Source organism: Acinonyx jubatus, chromosome C1, assembly GCF_027475565.1.
Source record: "Acinonyx jubatus isolate Ajub_Pintada_27869175 chromosome C1, VMU_Ajub_asm_v1.0, whole genome shotgun sequence".
NCBI classification, from domain to species: domain Eukaryota; kingdom Metazoa; phylum Chordata; class Mammalia; order Carnivora; family Felidae; genus Acinonyx; species Acinonyx jubatus.
This window is the reverse complement of record NC_069381.1, coordinates 76,849,159-76,866,921: the sequence shown is the minus strand read 5'-3', so window position 1 is coordinate 76,866,921 and position 17,763 is coordinate 76,849,159. Positions and strand designations below refer to the sequence as shown.

At 35.1% G+C, this 17,763-nt stretch overlaps 1 protein-coding gene and 1 pseudogene across 1 annotated transcript in view; both read right to left on the bottom strand.

Moving 5' to 3' along the window:
- LOC106968112 (lysophosphatidylcholine acyltransferase 2B-like) lies at window positions 1-1,984 on the bottom strand (annotated as a pseudogene).
- Window positions 1,985-2,211: 227 nt separating this feature from the next.
- Window positions 2,212-17,763, bottom strand: part of EPHX4 (epoxide hydrolase 4) — a 41,942-nt gene continuing 26,390 nt past the window's right edge. The window contains exon 7 of the mRNA XM_027058618.2: window positions 2,212-4,234. Coding sequence (XP_026914419.1) covers window positions 4,003-4,234 — 232 coding nt within the window. The 3' untranslated portion in view covers window positions 2,212-4,002. The remainder of the gene's footprint in view (window positions 4,235-17,763) is intronic.

Here is a 17,763-nt window from a genome sequence, read left to right as displayed (position 1 = left end):
TTAAACTGCTACTTGATGTGATAATGAATATATATAGGCTGCGGAGAGATCCAAGTATGAATTAAGTAACTTGTTATATTCTGGATGCTTCAGGCAAATTTCTTAAAGTTCTTGTATAATATGTATTTTGAATTCTGTCCAGCTATTTTCTGAAAGAGTCTGGAAACATCAAGATCTGGCACTCTAAAGGCTTCCCAAAGTGTAGCAGCTAACTAACTCCTGCTGTGTTATGAAACCAACCTCATCAAGATCAAAAAGCTTAAATGACATTTGTAGAATCTTTTCAGTGTTGATAGGATTGCACAGGGCAGTCAGTCCTATCACATATTCTCTGAATTCTATGCTACCATCATTATTCCTGTCAAAGGGGGCAAAAAGTTGTTCTAAGGGCTCTGAAATTAGGATTTTTAAATAATTTGCAAACTCTTCAAGTCCTATCTTCTCTCCCTTAGAGGCAACTGTAATTGCAGCATATTCATCCAGATGCTGATGAATATTACCCCAATCTCACTTCAATTTCTGGCTAATTTCTGTGAATTCCACCAAACTATCTTCCATGGGTAGTTAAAGGTTACCTGTGAAAATCATTAGTCTACAATCTTCATAACTATGGTCTGTCACAGACACTCAGAGCATTTGCCATGTTGATCCTCACTATATCAGCAAAAGGGATGTGTCTTTTTTTTTCTTGATTATTTTGTATATAAATAGGCATGAACACCACTTCTCCTCTGGTGAAGAGTTGACTCAAGGTCAATATATAGACCTAAACCTGTCTATAGACCTGTAAACCCCTCCTAGATCTAGGTCACTGTGTCCAGTGTGTTTAGGTACCTAGGTAGCACTGGCTGCACAGGAACACCCAGAGAGAAGTCCCCTAGTTTAAAAGTGACCAGACAGGTACAATTGGTGCACACTCCTTCCAAGAAAATCAGGATCTGTGGCCACTTCCTTTCAGATGTGAATAGCTTCAGGATTTCATTCCATGTATTCTTCCTGGAACTGGGGTCCTATCAGGTTACAAGCAGAGGCTGTGTTGGCATTAGGAGTTTTCCAGCCACTGGGGTCTGTGTGTTTTGACTTGCCTAGACCATCTAGGGTAACCCTGCCACCACACAGGCAATTGGATCAAAGAAAGTGGAGTGCGGCACTGTAACAAAGATGAGAGCCTCATCTCTGGTTGCATTTTCCCCCTTCACTTTAACGAGGAACCCCACTAAACAGAATGTTGACTGAAACAAGAATTTGAGGACTGGTTGCACCTGCTCCTTCCCCCAACTCGTAGTGGTGTTGGCTGGTTGAGCAGAACCGCCCTTGGTGGAAAGTGTGGCCACTGGCCAGAGGCCAATGAAGAGGAAGGCGATGCAGGACTCACATCCCAGCACCAGCACAGTCCCAGTGAGGATAAGACAGGCCCAGCACCACCAACTGAGGTGCCTCTGCCACCTGAAGGGGTTGGCCACTGCAGGTGGGTACGACATGCTCATCCCATGACTCACGGTGGACTCCCACACCTGCACCTCGAATTCCAAGCTTGGCTGAGCCCTGAGGCCAACTTCTCAGTGGTCTCAGGCTGTGGGTAGATTGGATCTGGGGGCAACCCTCAGAGCGCACTCCTTCCCCACATTCAAGTGCTCTTTCTGTTCACACATAATTAGAACTCTCAGATATAATGTGGGTTAATAGGAAATGAGGATGAATTACCTCTAAAATCAGAAAAGTTAAAAATGATAAATGGTGTAGTAGAATCAAATCAAGAGTATAATCATTTTTGTTTTTTTTAAATGTTTTCCTTTTGACATATATGTTTAATAAATTATTTTCACATAATTTTTGACATTTATATTAAGGACATATTATATACCTACTAGGGATATTTTAATTTAAATAGATGAATATTAATTACAACTTTTTCATTTAAATGCCATTACCACTAAAGTTTACTTACTGTGAGATGCTTTGGGAGCTGGTAAGTCAAATTCATTTACTCTCCCTACAAATTGATTTCTACAGAGACAGTAATATCACTTCATGCTAAGAGGTTTAACTGATGGCACCCTTCAGCCTTTATATCTGTCACAAGCACTCTTCCACATGAATAGAAAATTAGAATATATCCATTATCATAGGCTGGAATTAGCCATGGCACATTTGATTCATATTCTTAACATATACTTAACTGACATTAAGTAACAACAACAAACCCTAAAATCACCTTTGTCAGTAACAAGTTTTCAGTAAAATAAGTCAGGACTATTTTACTGGGTCAACATACACTGCCAATGAAGTCCTATTCCTCCCTTTGTTGCTGCCCTTCAGAAAGGATCAAGAGGAAAGCATAATCAAAGTTGGTGTGAACCAGGCTTTCTTCTATACCTTGTAAAATTTGCAACTCTGAAAGTGCTATATAGGATATTCCTATATTTGCTAATTACTAACATAACTTCCTTTTCCCAGGATTAAAAGTCAAATTGTAGGTTTCTGAGAAATGTTTCTATTTATTGAAGCACAGCAGGTTACCAATAAAACAGAAAGAGCAGTGTAGATACAGAGCCTGTTATCTTACTGGAAAGATTAGAGGCTTTATAACCAGATGAATCTAGGTCAGATTCTGGTTCCAACAGTTATGCTGTGGGCATTGGCCAACCTTATTTTCACATCTATAAATTGGTAATACTCTGTACCTTGCAATGTTATTATGAGGCACAAGCACAATGTATACAGAAAATTGGGTTTTTATTAATATATACAAGTTGCTTAGGATACAATGATGAGAATTCTTAGAGACATTCCACTTTCTTCTGTCACTATCAGAACTACACTTAGGAATACATTTTTTTCACCAACTTAGTCTTGTTTAGGAACACAGTTGTAGTTTCTATGGAACCATAATTTGGCGATGTTACTGGTTGTCTCCCATGCTAAAGGAGAGCAACCCAAGAGAATGAGTAGTATTCCCTTGAGCTTATATCATTCTCTATTTTGTAACTCTTCCCATTCTTATTTGTAATGTTTATTTCTACTCTTGAATCCTTGTTTAATTTAACTGCGTTGTGTGTATGCTTCTTTAAGGGAAAGTTCCATGTTACCATGCCGTCTTTCTTTTATATTTCCCTCACATGCCTAGCAATGTGTCAGATATGTTATTTATTCATTAAGCAAATATGTGAGTGCCTACAATGGAGCCAGGCCCTTATTCTAGATGATGGATATATGCTAGTTAATAGAACAGTAAAAAACTCTGCCTTGTGGAGCTTAGATTCTAGTGCACATAGGAAATACTGAATTCAATTCTGGTTGCCTTAATGGGGCAAAAGGACATTTTGATCCTTTGTCTAAATCTCTCACCAATTTAGCTGGAAGATTTAGACAAGTAATTTGTTGGATGTGCTTTTCTACTTTGCAATGTTTAGTACATATATATGTATACATGAGAATCTCTACATCACCTGTTATTAGCTTTCCAGTATAAGTAGTATTATGGCCTGTTTTAAAAATGCATATTCTTCTAGTCATATTTGCCTTCAAACTAATAAATATACTATAAATCCAAGAGATTTGACAATAGAATTTTTTAATGGTTGAAAAATAGTAAAAAGAACTTTTGAACAATAAAATGAAAATTTATATACCATTGCAGGTTTACCTTTTTTTAAAATATGGCACAGCTAATCTTTAATTTACATTTGTAAAAGGCACCAGATGTTAACAGGGCAAAGAATGCAAGAAACCAAAACTGAGCCATTTCCCCCAACTTCCTGTTTGTACTATTGCACACATTTTAAGGCAGCTGCTTTTCTGTGCAAAATTCAACAGAAGAAAATTGATATCATGTTACAAGTTCACACATTCTCAGATTTTTTTCAATATGATTTGTCAGGATACTTATGATAAAGCATATTAAAACAATTTTTTCCTAATAAGCTTAAAGAGGTTGATGAACAATTATTAAAAATTAGTTAGAGATTTCATTACAGATCCCTCATAGAAGACACAGAAAAGTCAATCTTTTCTTCTTGTTTCTTCCTTCAGAAATGTCCATATCAATTTGTTCACTATATCAGGTTGTTCTTGCTGAAGCCAGTGACTGACATCTGACAGTATAGTTAGCCTGAAATAATTTTTAACATAAATCTTTGTGACTTCAGCCATCTCAGCCTCCATAAATGCATCTTTTTCTCCCCACAGTAGGAGTGTTGGAGTGGTCACCATGTGATGTTTGAGAGGCAGGCAGCTATAAAAACAAAACACGTGGATTTGAGATTCATTGTAAAAATTAAAATAACATTTTTCCATTATATTCCTTTAGGCCATACGTGCTCACAGGAAGCAATATTGTCACCAATAGGGTGAAATTTGGTTCTCGGGAGAGTGATAACAATATTACTTTCTTTATATATAGATCATGGTTATACACACAGTATATAAACAAATATTAAAATTTCATAGGGTGGGGAGCAATTGGGAAAAAAAACTCATCTAAAATGGCTCCTTAAGGAGGTGATGATGAAAGAATGAATGGTTGAGAAACAATGCTTTAGGCAATCAATCTATACAATAAAAAATTTAAAAGGCTATTTAAGAAAGGGCTCAATAAAATGTTTAATTGGATGAGGCTAACAAAATTTATAATGAAGGATATAAATTAAGTATGAAATTCACCACTATGAGGAATAATTTGCTTTAAAAGGATACCAGAATTTTTGAGTGGTGTGATAAAAGAGTTTTAAATGGTGTCACTTTAAATATATTCAAAATTGTTTTTTAGATAACATAATGCATTTTATATGAAATTGGAACTGAGAAGTCAGAAAATATATATGGACTGAGTTTTACCATTAAATAGTACTGTATTTATTTTGCAAGAAGATTTTATATATATATATATATATATAGAGAGAGAGAGAGAGAGAGAGAGAGAGAGAGAGAGGCAGGCAGAGGGAGAGAGAGAGAGAATCCCAAGTGGCATCCATGCCCAGTACAGAGCCTGACATGAGGCTTGATCCCCACAACTCTGTCATCATGATCTGAGCCAAAATCAATAGTCAGATGTTCAACTGACTGAGCCACCCAGGCACCCCAGAAGATTCTTTTTAAAACAACGTTTTATTGTTTATTTTCTTAAGTAAAGTATAAAGAATAAAATCATGCATAATTCCATCATTAAGAGATAACCTTTTGGCCATTTTCCATGCATACAGTTGAAACCATACTATAAATAAAATTCAATAAATATACACAATATATATACAGTATCCATATTCAAATTTCACATTGCATTATAACTTGAGAATTTTCTCATTTCATAATGTTTTATATCAAAAATAATTATAAAAGATACTATTTTATGGTATAATTACCCATAAATAACCCATAAATGACTATTCTCCTATAAATGAATATTTTTAGATTATATCATTAGTTAAAACAAGGGGATGATGTTTTAAGTGATGCTATAATGAGCATTCTGTGCCCAAATCTTTTTTGCCATTTTAGATAATTTCTTTCAGCTAGATCCCTAGAAGTGGAATTCCTGAGCTAAAGACTATAAATATTTTTAAAGCTTTTGACAGCTACTGCTACACTCTTTTTCAGAAAGGTGGGATGGTATTAATTACAATCCTGTTGACTAAGCATGAATATGAACATCTTACTAGACACTCTGCAGCACTGACTTCCATTTTTGCTAGTTATCAAAAATCATGACTGTGGCTACTTGGGGTCAATAGGATGCTGCTTGAATGTGCAGGATATCACATATGTCCACTAAGGACTTAACTTTTGACTCTCATGCAGGTGGCCATTGTTTGGTTATAATGCTCCTAAAAATTAAATTCTTTGTGAATGGGTAAACTAATAGAAAATATATTCATTCGGGGCGGCTGGGTGGCTCAGTCGGTTAAGCGTCCGACTTTGGCTCAGGTCACGATCTCACTGTCCGTGAGTTCGAGCCCCGCAGTCGTGCTGACTGCTCAGAGTCTGGAGTCTGTTTCAGATTCTGTGTCTCCCTCTCTCTCTGACCCTCCCCCGTTCATGCTTTGTCTCTCTCTGTCTCAAAAATAAATAAATGTTAAAAAAATTAAAAAAAAAAAGAAAATATATTCATTCTATGCATAATTTTGATACATGGATTGCTATACAAACTTGCAAGTCACTCAAATTCTAGGGCTCATAAAATATTCAAAAGTAAAACATTTTCTTTCTTTTTTTTTTTAACATCTTAAAGTTTATTTATTTTGAGAGAGAGAGGGAGAGAGCAAGCACACATAAGGGTGGAGGGAGAGGCAGAGAGAGAATCTTTAAGCAGGCTCCACTCCTAGCACAGAGCCTGACTTGGGGCTCAATCCCAAGAAGTGTGAGATCATGACCTGAGCCCAAATCAGGAGTCAGAGGCTTAACTGACTTGAGCCACCCAGGCGCACCCGAAAGTAAAACAGTTTCTAAGAGTTATCTGCATATTTAACAATATGTGAGCATGTCATAATTGAATCAGTAAGGTAAGAAGAGTTTTAAAAGACAATTAGTTAGAAAGCAAAGAAAAATATAAATTCTTCACTCATATGTGAAATTTAAGAAACAAAACGAACAAAGAAAAAAGGAGACAAATCAAAACAAACAAACAAACAAACAAACTCTTAACTATAGAGAACAAACTGGTAGTTGCCAGAGGGGAGATAGGTGGGGGATGGGTGAAATAGGTGAAAGGGATTAAGAGTGTACTTATTATGATGATCACTGAGTAATGTATAGAATTGTTGAGTCACCATATTTTACACCTGAAACTAAAATAACACTATGTGGTAATTATAGTTGAATTAACAAAATAAACAAATAAATAAAATGAATTTAAAAATTTTAAAACTTTTTAGAAAAGAAAAAAAAATAAAGAAAAATATAAATTATTTACCAGATCAAATTGGACTTAAAAGGGAGAAGTTTCCAGAAAACTAAAAGAAGAGCACATTCTCTGGTCCTGAGGTTTCAAACTGCTAAACTTCACAGGAAATATGTTACATATAAAAGAAAGTATGTACAGCATGGTGACTATAGTTAGTAATACTCCATTGCATATTTAAAAGTTGCTGGGAGAGTAGATCTTAAAAATTCTCAACACACAAAAACTTTATAACTATGTATACAGATTTTGACTTCTGGTGATTATCTCATAATATATACAAGTATCAAACCATTGTACACCTACAATTAATGTAATGTTTTAGGTCAATTATACCTCAATATAAATAAAATAAACAAATAAATAAAAAGCAAAACATCATTGTAGAAGAGTATGTTAAGCTGAAGAACTTACTGGGAAAACACTTGATAAAATATTTCTGATTAAAAGTGACTAATCTTAGTACAGAAGCAATTTGAAAAATCTGAAAACTGTTAACAGGTAGTAACAATTTCTGATCTATACTGTTAATCATTCAACCTACCAAAATATATCTTAACATACCTATTTCAAATGTCTGATTTTACCATGTTACTCTTCCAAACTCTGAGTTATCAGCTGATGTGTAAGTATTAAGGCAGCAGTGTCCAGAATGTTATACATTCCATCCATTAGTTTTGTGTGTGGAAATATTTTATTACTATAAGAAGATAATGTGGAAAATAATCACACCCAATCACCACTAGCTTAAGAAGCCAAACATGGCAAACATGATAACATATTTCTGCTGACCTTTCTTTGATACCATTTTTCTTCACCTCACCCTAAGGCAGTTGTTCCCAAAGTGTGGGCAACAGACTAGCAGCATCAGCAGCATCTGTGAACTTGGCAGAAATAACGCTTGGGACCCACCCCAGACTGACTGAATGGTAGGGTCCTGCCATCTGTTTTACATGCTATTGTAAAGAACTACTACCATAGGAGGAATGACTAGGTTGAATTTAGTTATTATCACCCCTGTGCTGTTTTTCAATTTTTATTTTATGTATTAGGATACCTCTCCCCCATTCCTATGGTTTCTTTGAATAGTGATTTTCCTTAAGCCCTCCTGGATCCTTGTCCCACCCCTGAACGATGAGTGACAGTTGTTGGTGCAGAGTACTGGACTAGGTGGGTCTATCAAGTAATATGTGCTTAGGGTGACAGATTTAATCTCTTTCTCCTCTCTCTCTCTACCAGATAACGGAAGGCAGTGACCTGAGAGGCAGAGAAAGTCGAGTTTGTTCTGCAAACTCTTCCACAAGTGAACTGATCTAAAGTTTAGACTAGCAGTAGGGAATTAGCAAGACCATTCTCATATTAAGCCATAGTCTTCAATCTATCCTTAATCAGTAATGAAGGATGTTTTGGTTTTCATTTACTGACCCTTGTTTGATTTCTCAACTTGTTCAGAAATTAGTCAGGAAAAGGGGGTACTATTTGTCAGATATCCCCAAATATAGTACACAGATTTCTACAAACAATATATGGAGGTGTTTTGCATTTCTAGAACTCTATATAAATGGTATAGTACTGTACAAAAGCTTCCACACCTGTGTCTTAATATTATATATATATATGTATATATATATATACATATATATATATATATACATATATAATTTTTTTTAACGTTTTATTTATTTTTGAGACAGGGAGAGACAGAGCATGAACAGGGGAGGGTCAGAGAGAGGGAGACACAGAATCCGAAACAGGCTCCAGGCTCTGAGCTGTCAGCACAGAGCCCCACGCGGGGCTTGAACTCACAGACCGTGAGATTATGACCTGAGCCGAAGTCGGCTGCTTAACCGACTGAGCCACCCAGGCGCCCCTTAATATTATATTTTTAAGATTATCTATTAATGATACATTTAGTTCTACATCATTTTTACTCCTATATAGAATTTCATCTTATGATTATACCGTAATTAATCCATTTTCCTGTTAATGGCCATTTAAGGGGTGCCTGGGTGGCTCAGGTGGTTAAGTGTCTGACTTTGGCTCAAGTCATGATCTCACAGTTGGTGAGTTGGGCTCTGTGCTGACAGCTCTGAGCCTAGAGTCAGCTTCGGTTTCTTTGTCTCCCACTCCCTGCCCCTCCCCCACTCATAGGCTTGGGCGCACTCGCGCGCACCCCCACTCTGTCAAAAATAAATAAGCATTACAAAAATTAAAAATAAATAAAAATTTCCAATTATTTTGATAATTCAAATGATATTGAACTTATTCTTGTACATCCCCTTGTGCACCCCCTTGTGCACATATGAAAGCGTTTTCTTACAGTATATTCCCCAAAACAGAATTGCTTCTTCAGAGAGTATGCACATCTTCAACCTTAGTCAATACTGTCAGGTTGTTTTCCGAGCTGATTGTATGCTCCAAAGAAGCATGTAAGAATTCATTTTGCTCCATATCACTGCCAACACTTTTCTCAAAAGTTTAAATATTTCCAACCGAATGAGAGTGGAATACTTTTCACTTACCTGATGTGGTAGAGACTGCTCCCTAAAACCTCTTCCTTTCTACCACAGTGATAGAAAATCTAGTTTTCTATCTGGGAAAATCTGGGACTACCCAGAATAAAGACTGCCTACATTTGCCAGAGTTCTTGCAGCAAGGTGAAGATAGGAGAAACAATGTGTGTAACTTCTAAGTTGTGTACACTATGCCTTCCCCTCCCCTCTTCCCACTGACTGAAATGCAGCCATGGTGGTAAACCATCTTGGACCACACGAACAAGGGCGACACCCCAGGGATGGCAGAATAACAAGACATAAAGTGCCTAGGTCTCGGACCAAAGAGACAGTTTTGATGATTTCATGGAGCAAAGCCAACAAACCAACCTAGACTTTTACTTGTGAGAGAAATACATTTCTTTTTTTATGATACTATTATTTTAGGTCTCTATTACAAATAGTGAAACCTATGTTCTATATCTGACTACTAGGAAGATTTGGCATCTTTAATGTTATTGACCATTAAATTCCTCTTCTGTGAATTGTCTTTTCATATATTTGCCCATTTTTTGATTGGGCTACCTTTTTATTGATTCGGAGGCATTCTTTATAAACTCTAGATATTGTTAGCACATGACTGTGTATTGCAAACAATGTTTCCCCATCTAAACTTGCCTCTCATTCTATATCATTTGATATATAAATGTTTTTATTTTCATGCAGTCAAATTTATCAGTCTTCTTCATAATTTAAGCTGTTTATGTCTTATTTAAGAAATCTTTCCTACCTGAAGTTATGAAAGCATTTTCTTATCTTTCAAACATTTGAAAGTTTTACTTATGTTTAGGTTTTTTATTTCCCTGAGGTTTATTTCTTGTTTAGTAAGAGATAGGGATCTAATTTCATTTTACTCTATATGGATATCTAATTGTTCCAGCAACATGTATAGGATCTTTCACCACAGACTCAAAATGTTCTGTCATAGTAGGTTCCCATATGTGTGGCTCCATTTTTGGGCTTTCTTCTCTGTTTTGTTAGTCAATTTGTCTATCCCAGAGTCGATGCCATATTTTACTAATTTTATAGCCTCATTACAAGCCTTAATATTTAATAGGGTTAGTCATCCATCTATCCTTTCCTTTAAAACTATCTTGGCCATTCTCAGCCTTAGGCTCTTTCATACAAATTTCAGAATCAGTTTTTCAAGTTTCAAAAAAGTTTCCTATAGTTTTGATTGAAATTAAATTAAATTAATAGTTTGTGAGAAATCAAGAACTTTATGATATTGAAGTTTTCCAATCATGAACATGATAAACCAGGGCTAATTTTCACTAGTTTATACCAGCATGTCTGTATGGATTGTTAAAATGTTAAAATACTTCTCTACTGATTAGTAAATATCTACTGCCCTGAGCCTGTATTCTTGACTACTTCCAATAAGTTTTGACAATCTATAAAGGTAATCTTTTGTTAGAGTCATTCCTATACACCTAATTTTGTTGTTGTTGCTATCGTAGGGGTATCTATTTTTTTTTTAATGTTTATTTATTCTGCAAGAAAAAGAGAGAGAGAGGGAGGGGCAGAGAGAGAGGGAGAGGGAGAATCCAAAGCAGGCTGTGCTGTCAGTGCAGAGCCCAGTGCAGGGCTCAATTTTACGAACCATGAGATCATGATCATATTTTTCCTTTTAATCTGTTAATGTGGCTAATTAAAGTAATGAATTTTACTTTTTAAAGTAATGAATTTTAATGGTAACTTTGGTTTAATTTTTAATCCATGCTGGATTCAGGTCAAAAATATTTTATTTTAAATTTATGGATCTACATTTATAATGTAGTTTGAACTATAATTTTCCAGTTTTATACAATCTTCGTCTTCTTTTGGTATTAAAGTTATACCAGCTTCATAATGAGCTGAAGCCTATACCTTCTTTTTATAATGTCTAAAAGTGTCTATTAGAGTGGGAGTTCTGTGTTAGAACTTACATGTAAAGCCACTTCAGCCTATTTGTGTGGGTAGATGTGCTTTAAATTAATAATTCAATTTCTTTAATGGCTATGTCTATTTAGGTTTTCTAATTCTTCATGAGTTAGTTTTGGTTGCTATATTTTTCTAAAAAACTGCCCATTTTGTCACAGTTCTTAAATTTGTTAACCTAAGTTTTATATTTTATCTCTGTTGTGTTTATAGTTATATCTATTTTCTACTTCCTAATATTGTTTATTCATGCTTTTTAAAAACCAATCTTGGCAGAAGTTTATATTAATAACCTTCAAAGAATCGGCTTTTGATTTTTTGATTCTATTGTGTCTTTGTTTTTGATTGCATTAATTTCTGCTTTTTATCTAATTTAAATTATTTTCCTTCCAATTTATTTTTTTTTACATATTGTTCTTTTCCTAACTTCTCAAATTGTACTCTTAGGTCACTAATCTTCTTTTCTATCTTCTTTTCTAATATATGCATGGAAAACTATGAATATATTTCTTCCTACATATTGTTTTAACTGTATTCCGCATTTTGATATTATTATTTTTTCTAAGTTTTTACTAATTTCCATTATGATTTTTTTTAATGTCTCTTTTTTTTTTGAGTGAGAGTGCACATGCACACATGTGCAAGTGGGAAAGGGCAGAGAGAGAATCCCAAGCAGGCTCTGTGCTGTCAGCATGGAGCCCAATGCAGAGCTGATCTCACAAAGCGTGAGATCATGGCCTGAGCTGAAATCAAGAGTCAGACATTTAACCAATTGAGCCACCCAGGCACTCCTCGATTATGATCTTTTTTGATCCATGAGTAATTTTTTTAAAGTTTCTATTTAAATTCCAGTTAACACATAGTATTATATTATTTTCTGGTGTACAATATAGTGATTCAGCTCTTCCATACAACACCTATGCCCATCACAAGTGTTCTCCTTAATCCCCATCATCTACTTCACCCAGCTCCCCACCCACCTCCCCTTGGGTAACCATCAGTTTGTTCTCTATAGTTAAGAATCTGTTTCCTGGTTTGTCTTTCTCCCTATTTTTCCCCTTTGCTCATTTGTTTCTTAAGTTCTGCATATGAGTGAAATCATATGGTATTTGTCTTTCTCTGACTGACTTAATTCACTTAGCATTCTAGCTCCATTCACGTCATGGCAAATGGTGAGATTTCATTCTTTTTTGGTTGAGTAATATTCCCTTGTATATATATATCACATCTTCTTTATCCACTCATCAATCAATGGACACTTGGGCTATTTCATAATTTGGCTACTGTAGATAATACTGCTATAAACATCAGGGCACATGTATCCCTTTGAATTAGTATTTTTGTATTCTTTGGGTAAATACCTGGATCATAGCCAAGAGTAATTTAGAAGTTTTTAAAATTTCTGAATATATGGAATTTTTTAGAAGTTTGTGTGATTGTTAATTTCTAATTGCATTGTGTTCAGAGAACACATCCATACGACACTGATCCCTTGGTATTGGTTAGGATTTACTCTCTAGTCCAGTATTTAATCAACCTTTGTAAACATTTCTATGTGCTTAAAAATAGTATATATTTTCTAATTATTGGATGCAGGATACTAGATTTGTTCATCAGATCAAAGATGTTAATTGGGTTGTTCAAATCTTTCACATTTTTATTATTATTTTTTCCCTGCTTGATTAATTTTTGAGAGAGGTGGGTTAAAATCTCTAATAGTGATTATGGATTTGGCATTTTCCCTTGTGTCAGTTTTGCTTTATTATTTGGTGCTTTGTTATAAGTTTAGACTTATTTATCTTTTTGCAGGTTAGATCCTATAACTAATCTAATTCCTAGTTCATTCATTCTGGTTCCTTAACTCCAAATTTTGGAGAGTCCTTGGATGAGTCTATGGTCCTGGGAAGGGTGATAAATGACAGTGATTTCCATACCTGAGTATATGTACTATACCTTATGTATAGTCATTATATATCGTATAACCATTTTTAATTATGTACTTGGGCTCGATTACCCTAACATAAAGAAGCATTAGAGGGAGTCAAGTGACCTTCCAGAAGATTCCATATGACCTTGACCTGGCTAGATTTAACCTATAGCAATCTAGTTTAAAACTTTCACCTTTATCTAAAATTGTAAGTTTTGACCTTCACAGGCCTGCTTTTTTTCTCTTTCTCTCTCCATCCTAATTAGCAGAATTCTAGAGCTTACTCTTGAGAATGCAGATCCTCTAATGAACAAATGTTAGTAAAATAACTTGAGAAACATCAGAATATTTTCCTTTTTCCCTGTAGCTAATTGTTTTGTATCACAAAGCTAGATTTTTGATAAACAGGTAAATCAACATTTAAAAACTATTATTTTTATCTCCTGTTCAAAATTTAAGCTTGTATGAAAATATATTGTTCTATTTTCTCTTATAATTTTCTTTACAAATGTTGTTTGTAAAAAACAAACAACAAATGACAAAACATGGACTTGAGACAATGTTGCTATATCCTATGAGATGTAACTGCAGCCTCTGCAATGTCAATCATTGCCTTGCTTGATAAATGGGTACCTACAAATACCTTTTAAATTAACATCTCTGTTTTATCGATGGTATTTACATTTATATTTGTAAATTTTTTGTTGTTATTGTTAGTCAGAAAAAGGTTTCGGTTTACCTCTTCTCCCCTCATTTATATAATCTCTTGACTGCCCTTGGATTTTGTATTCAAATAATTTGATTTTGTTTTATTTAAAATAACACCTTTGGGGCACCTGGGTAGGCACAGTTGATTAAGTATTCTACTCTTGATTTTGGCTCAGGTCATGATCTCATGGTCATGAGATCAAGCTCCACTTCAGGCTCCATGCTGAGCATAAAGCCTGCTGGGGGTTCTCTCTCTCTCCCTTTCTCTCTGCCCCTCTCCCACCCACACACACTCTCTCTCCAAAATAAATAAACATTAAAAAATAAAATAAAATAAAATAAAATAAAATAAAATAAAATAAAATAAAATAAAATAATTTCTTTAGGTGCACCTGGCTGGCTCAGTCAGTGGAACATGCAACTTTTGATCTTGGCATTGTTAAGTTCAAACCCCATGTTGGATGTAAAGATTACTTAAAAATAAAATCAATTAATCAACCAATAAAACACCACTATAACTTTTCTCTACCTTCCTACTATCAACTTCTTATGTCCTTATGCTTTGTGACTCAATCCAATCTGATATTTTATTTTTTAACTGGAAAGTTTAATACATTCATATTTATTGTGCTTACTGACATATTTAAATTGATTTTGACATCTTATTTTATGCTATTGACTGTACTTTGCTTCCCTTTTCTCTTTCCTGCCTTCTTTTGAATTGATAGTTATCTTGTCACCCTCTACTGGTTTGAAAATAATACATTCTATTTGCATTATTTTATTTTACTAGAAAAAAATTCTTAGCATCTATATATATGTATGTGTATCTAATTCTATCTATCACCTATCTATATAATTTTTTTGGTTTGAGAGAAAGAGAGAGAGCACAAGGAGAGTGAGAGAGAGAGAGAGAGAGAGAGAGAGAGAGAATCCCAAGCAGGCTCTATACTGTCAGCATAGAGCTTAATGTGGGGCTTGAACTCACAAACCATGAACCAAAGTCAGATGCTTAACCAACTGAGCCACCCAGGCACCCCAATATATGATTTCTAATTTTACCCTCTATATCAAATATAACGTTTTATATTTTCACTTCTTTATCTCTCTAAGCTATATTTAAGTAATTTTTTCAGAGCTATCTTCTAATTCATAATTCTTTTTAGCTTGTCTGATCTGCTATTTAACTCACTTATGGAATTTTAGATTTCAATAGCCGTATTTTTCATTTCCAGAAGTTCTTTTGTTCTTTTTCAGCTTTTTCCAGTCTGTCTTGATATTTCCTTATTCTTTTCTCATAATTTTTATTCTTTCACATATTTAATGATTTAAACATACTTCATAATCTCTGTTGTAGTATTTGAAACTTGTAAGAGTTCTACTGCAACTGTATTCTGACTCATTAATGGTGGATTAGTATTTTTTGTAATTTGGATTATGAACTCATCTTCAAGGGACTCTACCTGTGGGAATATTGTAAGTCTGAGTTGAGATGTATCCTCCAGAGAAATTCTGTCTTTGTTTCTACCAGGCTTGCTTGGAAGTGTTACCAGCTTACGATGATATTGAAATATATTTCCCTGAGATTCTAGTGTTATGGAGGTAGCATATATTCAAGGCTCTAAACCTTTTCAAGGCAGGCTGTGGTGGCGAATTCCCAAGGAAAATCTTTTTCTCCTGTCTAGAGTCCAAACCTGAACAGACAAATCTCCATATCTTGTCTTCCATTCTATACTTTCTCCCTAGACAATATACTCTGAGCAAAAGCTTCATTTGTGTATATCAGCAACACCAAGATTTTATATAACTTCATCACAGATTCTCTCCTTTGAATTCCAAACCCTTGTATCTATCTGCCTGTTTGAATATTTAAGATACCACATCAAACTCAACTAGTTTAAGGTCAATAAAGTTTATGACCTTCTCCTCAAAATCAGTTCTCTTCTAGTGTTTTCTGCCTCAGTGAATGGCATGAGCTATATCCATATAGCTGTTCAAGCCAAAAATTCAGGAGCCATCCTTGATACCCCTCTTCTCATTCCTTCCCCAACCTTCCACCCCCGCCCATCTAACCCATCACCAATCCCTGTCAATTTTCCTCTTAAATATCTCTTAAATCTACCCATTCTCCCCATCTCCACTGCCTTCAGGCTATTTCAGGCTACCATCATCTTTAGCCTGGACCACTGCAGTTTCCTCACATTGAATGAATGTATACAAATACAGATTAGATTGTTACTCTTTCCTGCTTGAAATGCTCATTTACTAGCTTTACATTCATGGGTCTTAAGTACTTAATATGGTCTACATGGCTCTGTAAGACCAGCCACTGCCTTCTCTTGGACCCATTCTCATTTTATTTTCTTTTTCTGTGCTCTAGCTACAATGGCCTTCACTGTATTATTTAAAACCACAACTCTCTTATCTTCCCACACTGCTTTGGTACATGCTGTTTCCTTTTCCTGAAATGCCAATCCCTCTGACCCCATCTTTATTCAGTCAATATGTAACTCATCCTCTATTTCTCTGTTCAAACATCATTTGCTCAGTTCTCATCCCTTTCTATCATGGTCTTTGTTTGTTTATAACCGGATATTCATTACTGTGGTTATACAGTTGATGTCTGTTTTCCCCACTTGGCTAGTGATCAGGGACCTTTGTCTCGTTTTGTTCAATACTATATCCTGAGTGTTGGCATAGACTAGAACATACAAAGTGCTTAATATGTATTTCTGGAATGAATAATAATCATTAAAAATATGATTACAAACATACATCTATTCACAATAATCCAAAGGTAAATAAGAAGTGGATATAGTTATGGATAAAACAAGTGACAACTATATGGGGATTCCATTATATTCTTCTCTCTACTTTTCCATATGTTTAAAGTTTTACCTAGAAAAAGACTATGTAACTTACAAAATGAACACTTTTGAGTCTTTGGATAAACTGTGAACTTAATCTTAAAAACAAAATATTGATGGGGCTCCTGAGTGGTTCAGCCAGTTAAGCATCCAACTCTTGGTTTCAGCTCAGGTCATGATCTCATGGTTTGTGAGATTGAGCCCTACATTGGGCTCTGCACTGACAGCTCGGAGCCTGCTTGGGATTCTCTCTCTCCCTCTCTGCTCCTCCCCTGCCTGTGGTCTCTCTCTCAAAACAAACAAATAAACTAAAAAAATAATAATAAAATATTGGCTGTTGTTTATAATGTTGCTATAAACATCAGGGTGCATGTATCCCTTCAAATTAGTATTTTTGTATCCTTTGGGAAAATACGTAATAGTGCAATTGGTGGATTGTAAAGTAGTTCTATTTTTAACTTTCTGAGGAAAGTCCATACTGTTTTCCAGAGTGGCTGCACCAAGTTTGCATTCCTACCAACAGCGTAAGAGGGTTCCCCTTTCTGCACATCCTCACCGACACCTGTTGTTAATTTCAACAATAGCCAAATTATGGAAAGAACTGAAACATTGACTGAACATTCAAACATTGACTGTTGAATGGATAAAGATGTGGTATATATACATACAATGGAATATTACTCAGCCATAAAAAAGAACAAAATCTTGCCATTTGCAACAATGTGGCTGGAACTCGAGAGTATTATGCTAAGCAAAATCAGTCATAGAAAAACAAATGTCATCTGATTTCACTCTTATGTGGAATTTAAGAAACAAAACAAATGAACTTGGAGGGGGAGAAAAGAGAGCCAAACCAACAAACAGATGCTTAACTATAGAGAACAAACTGAGGAT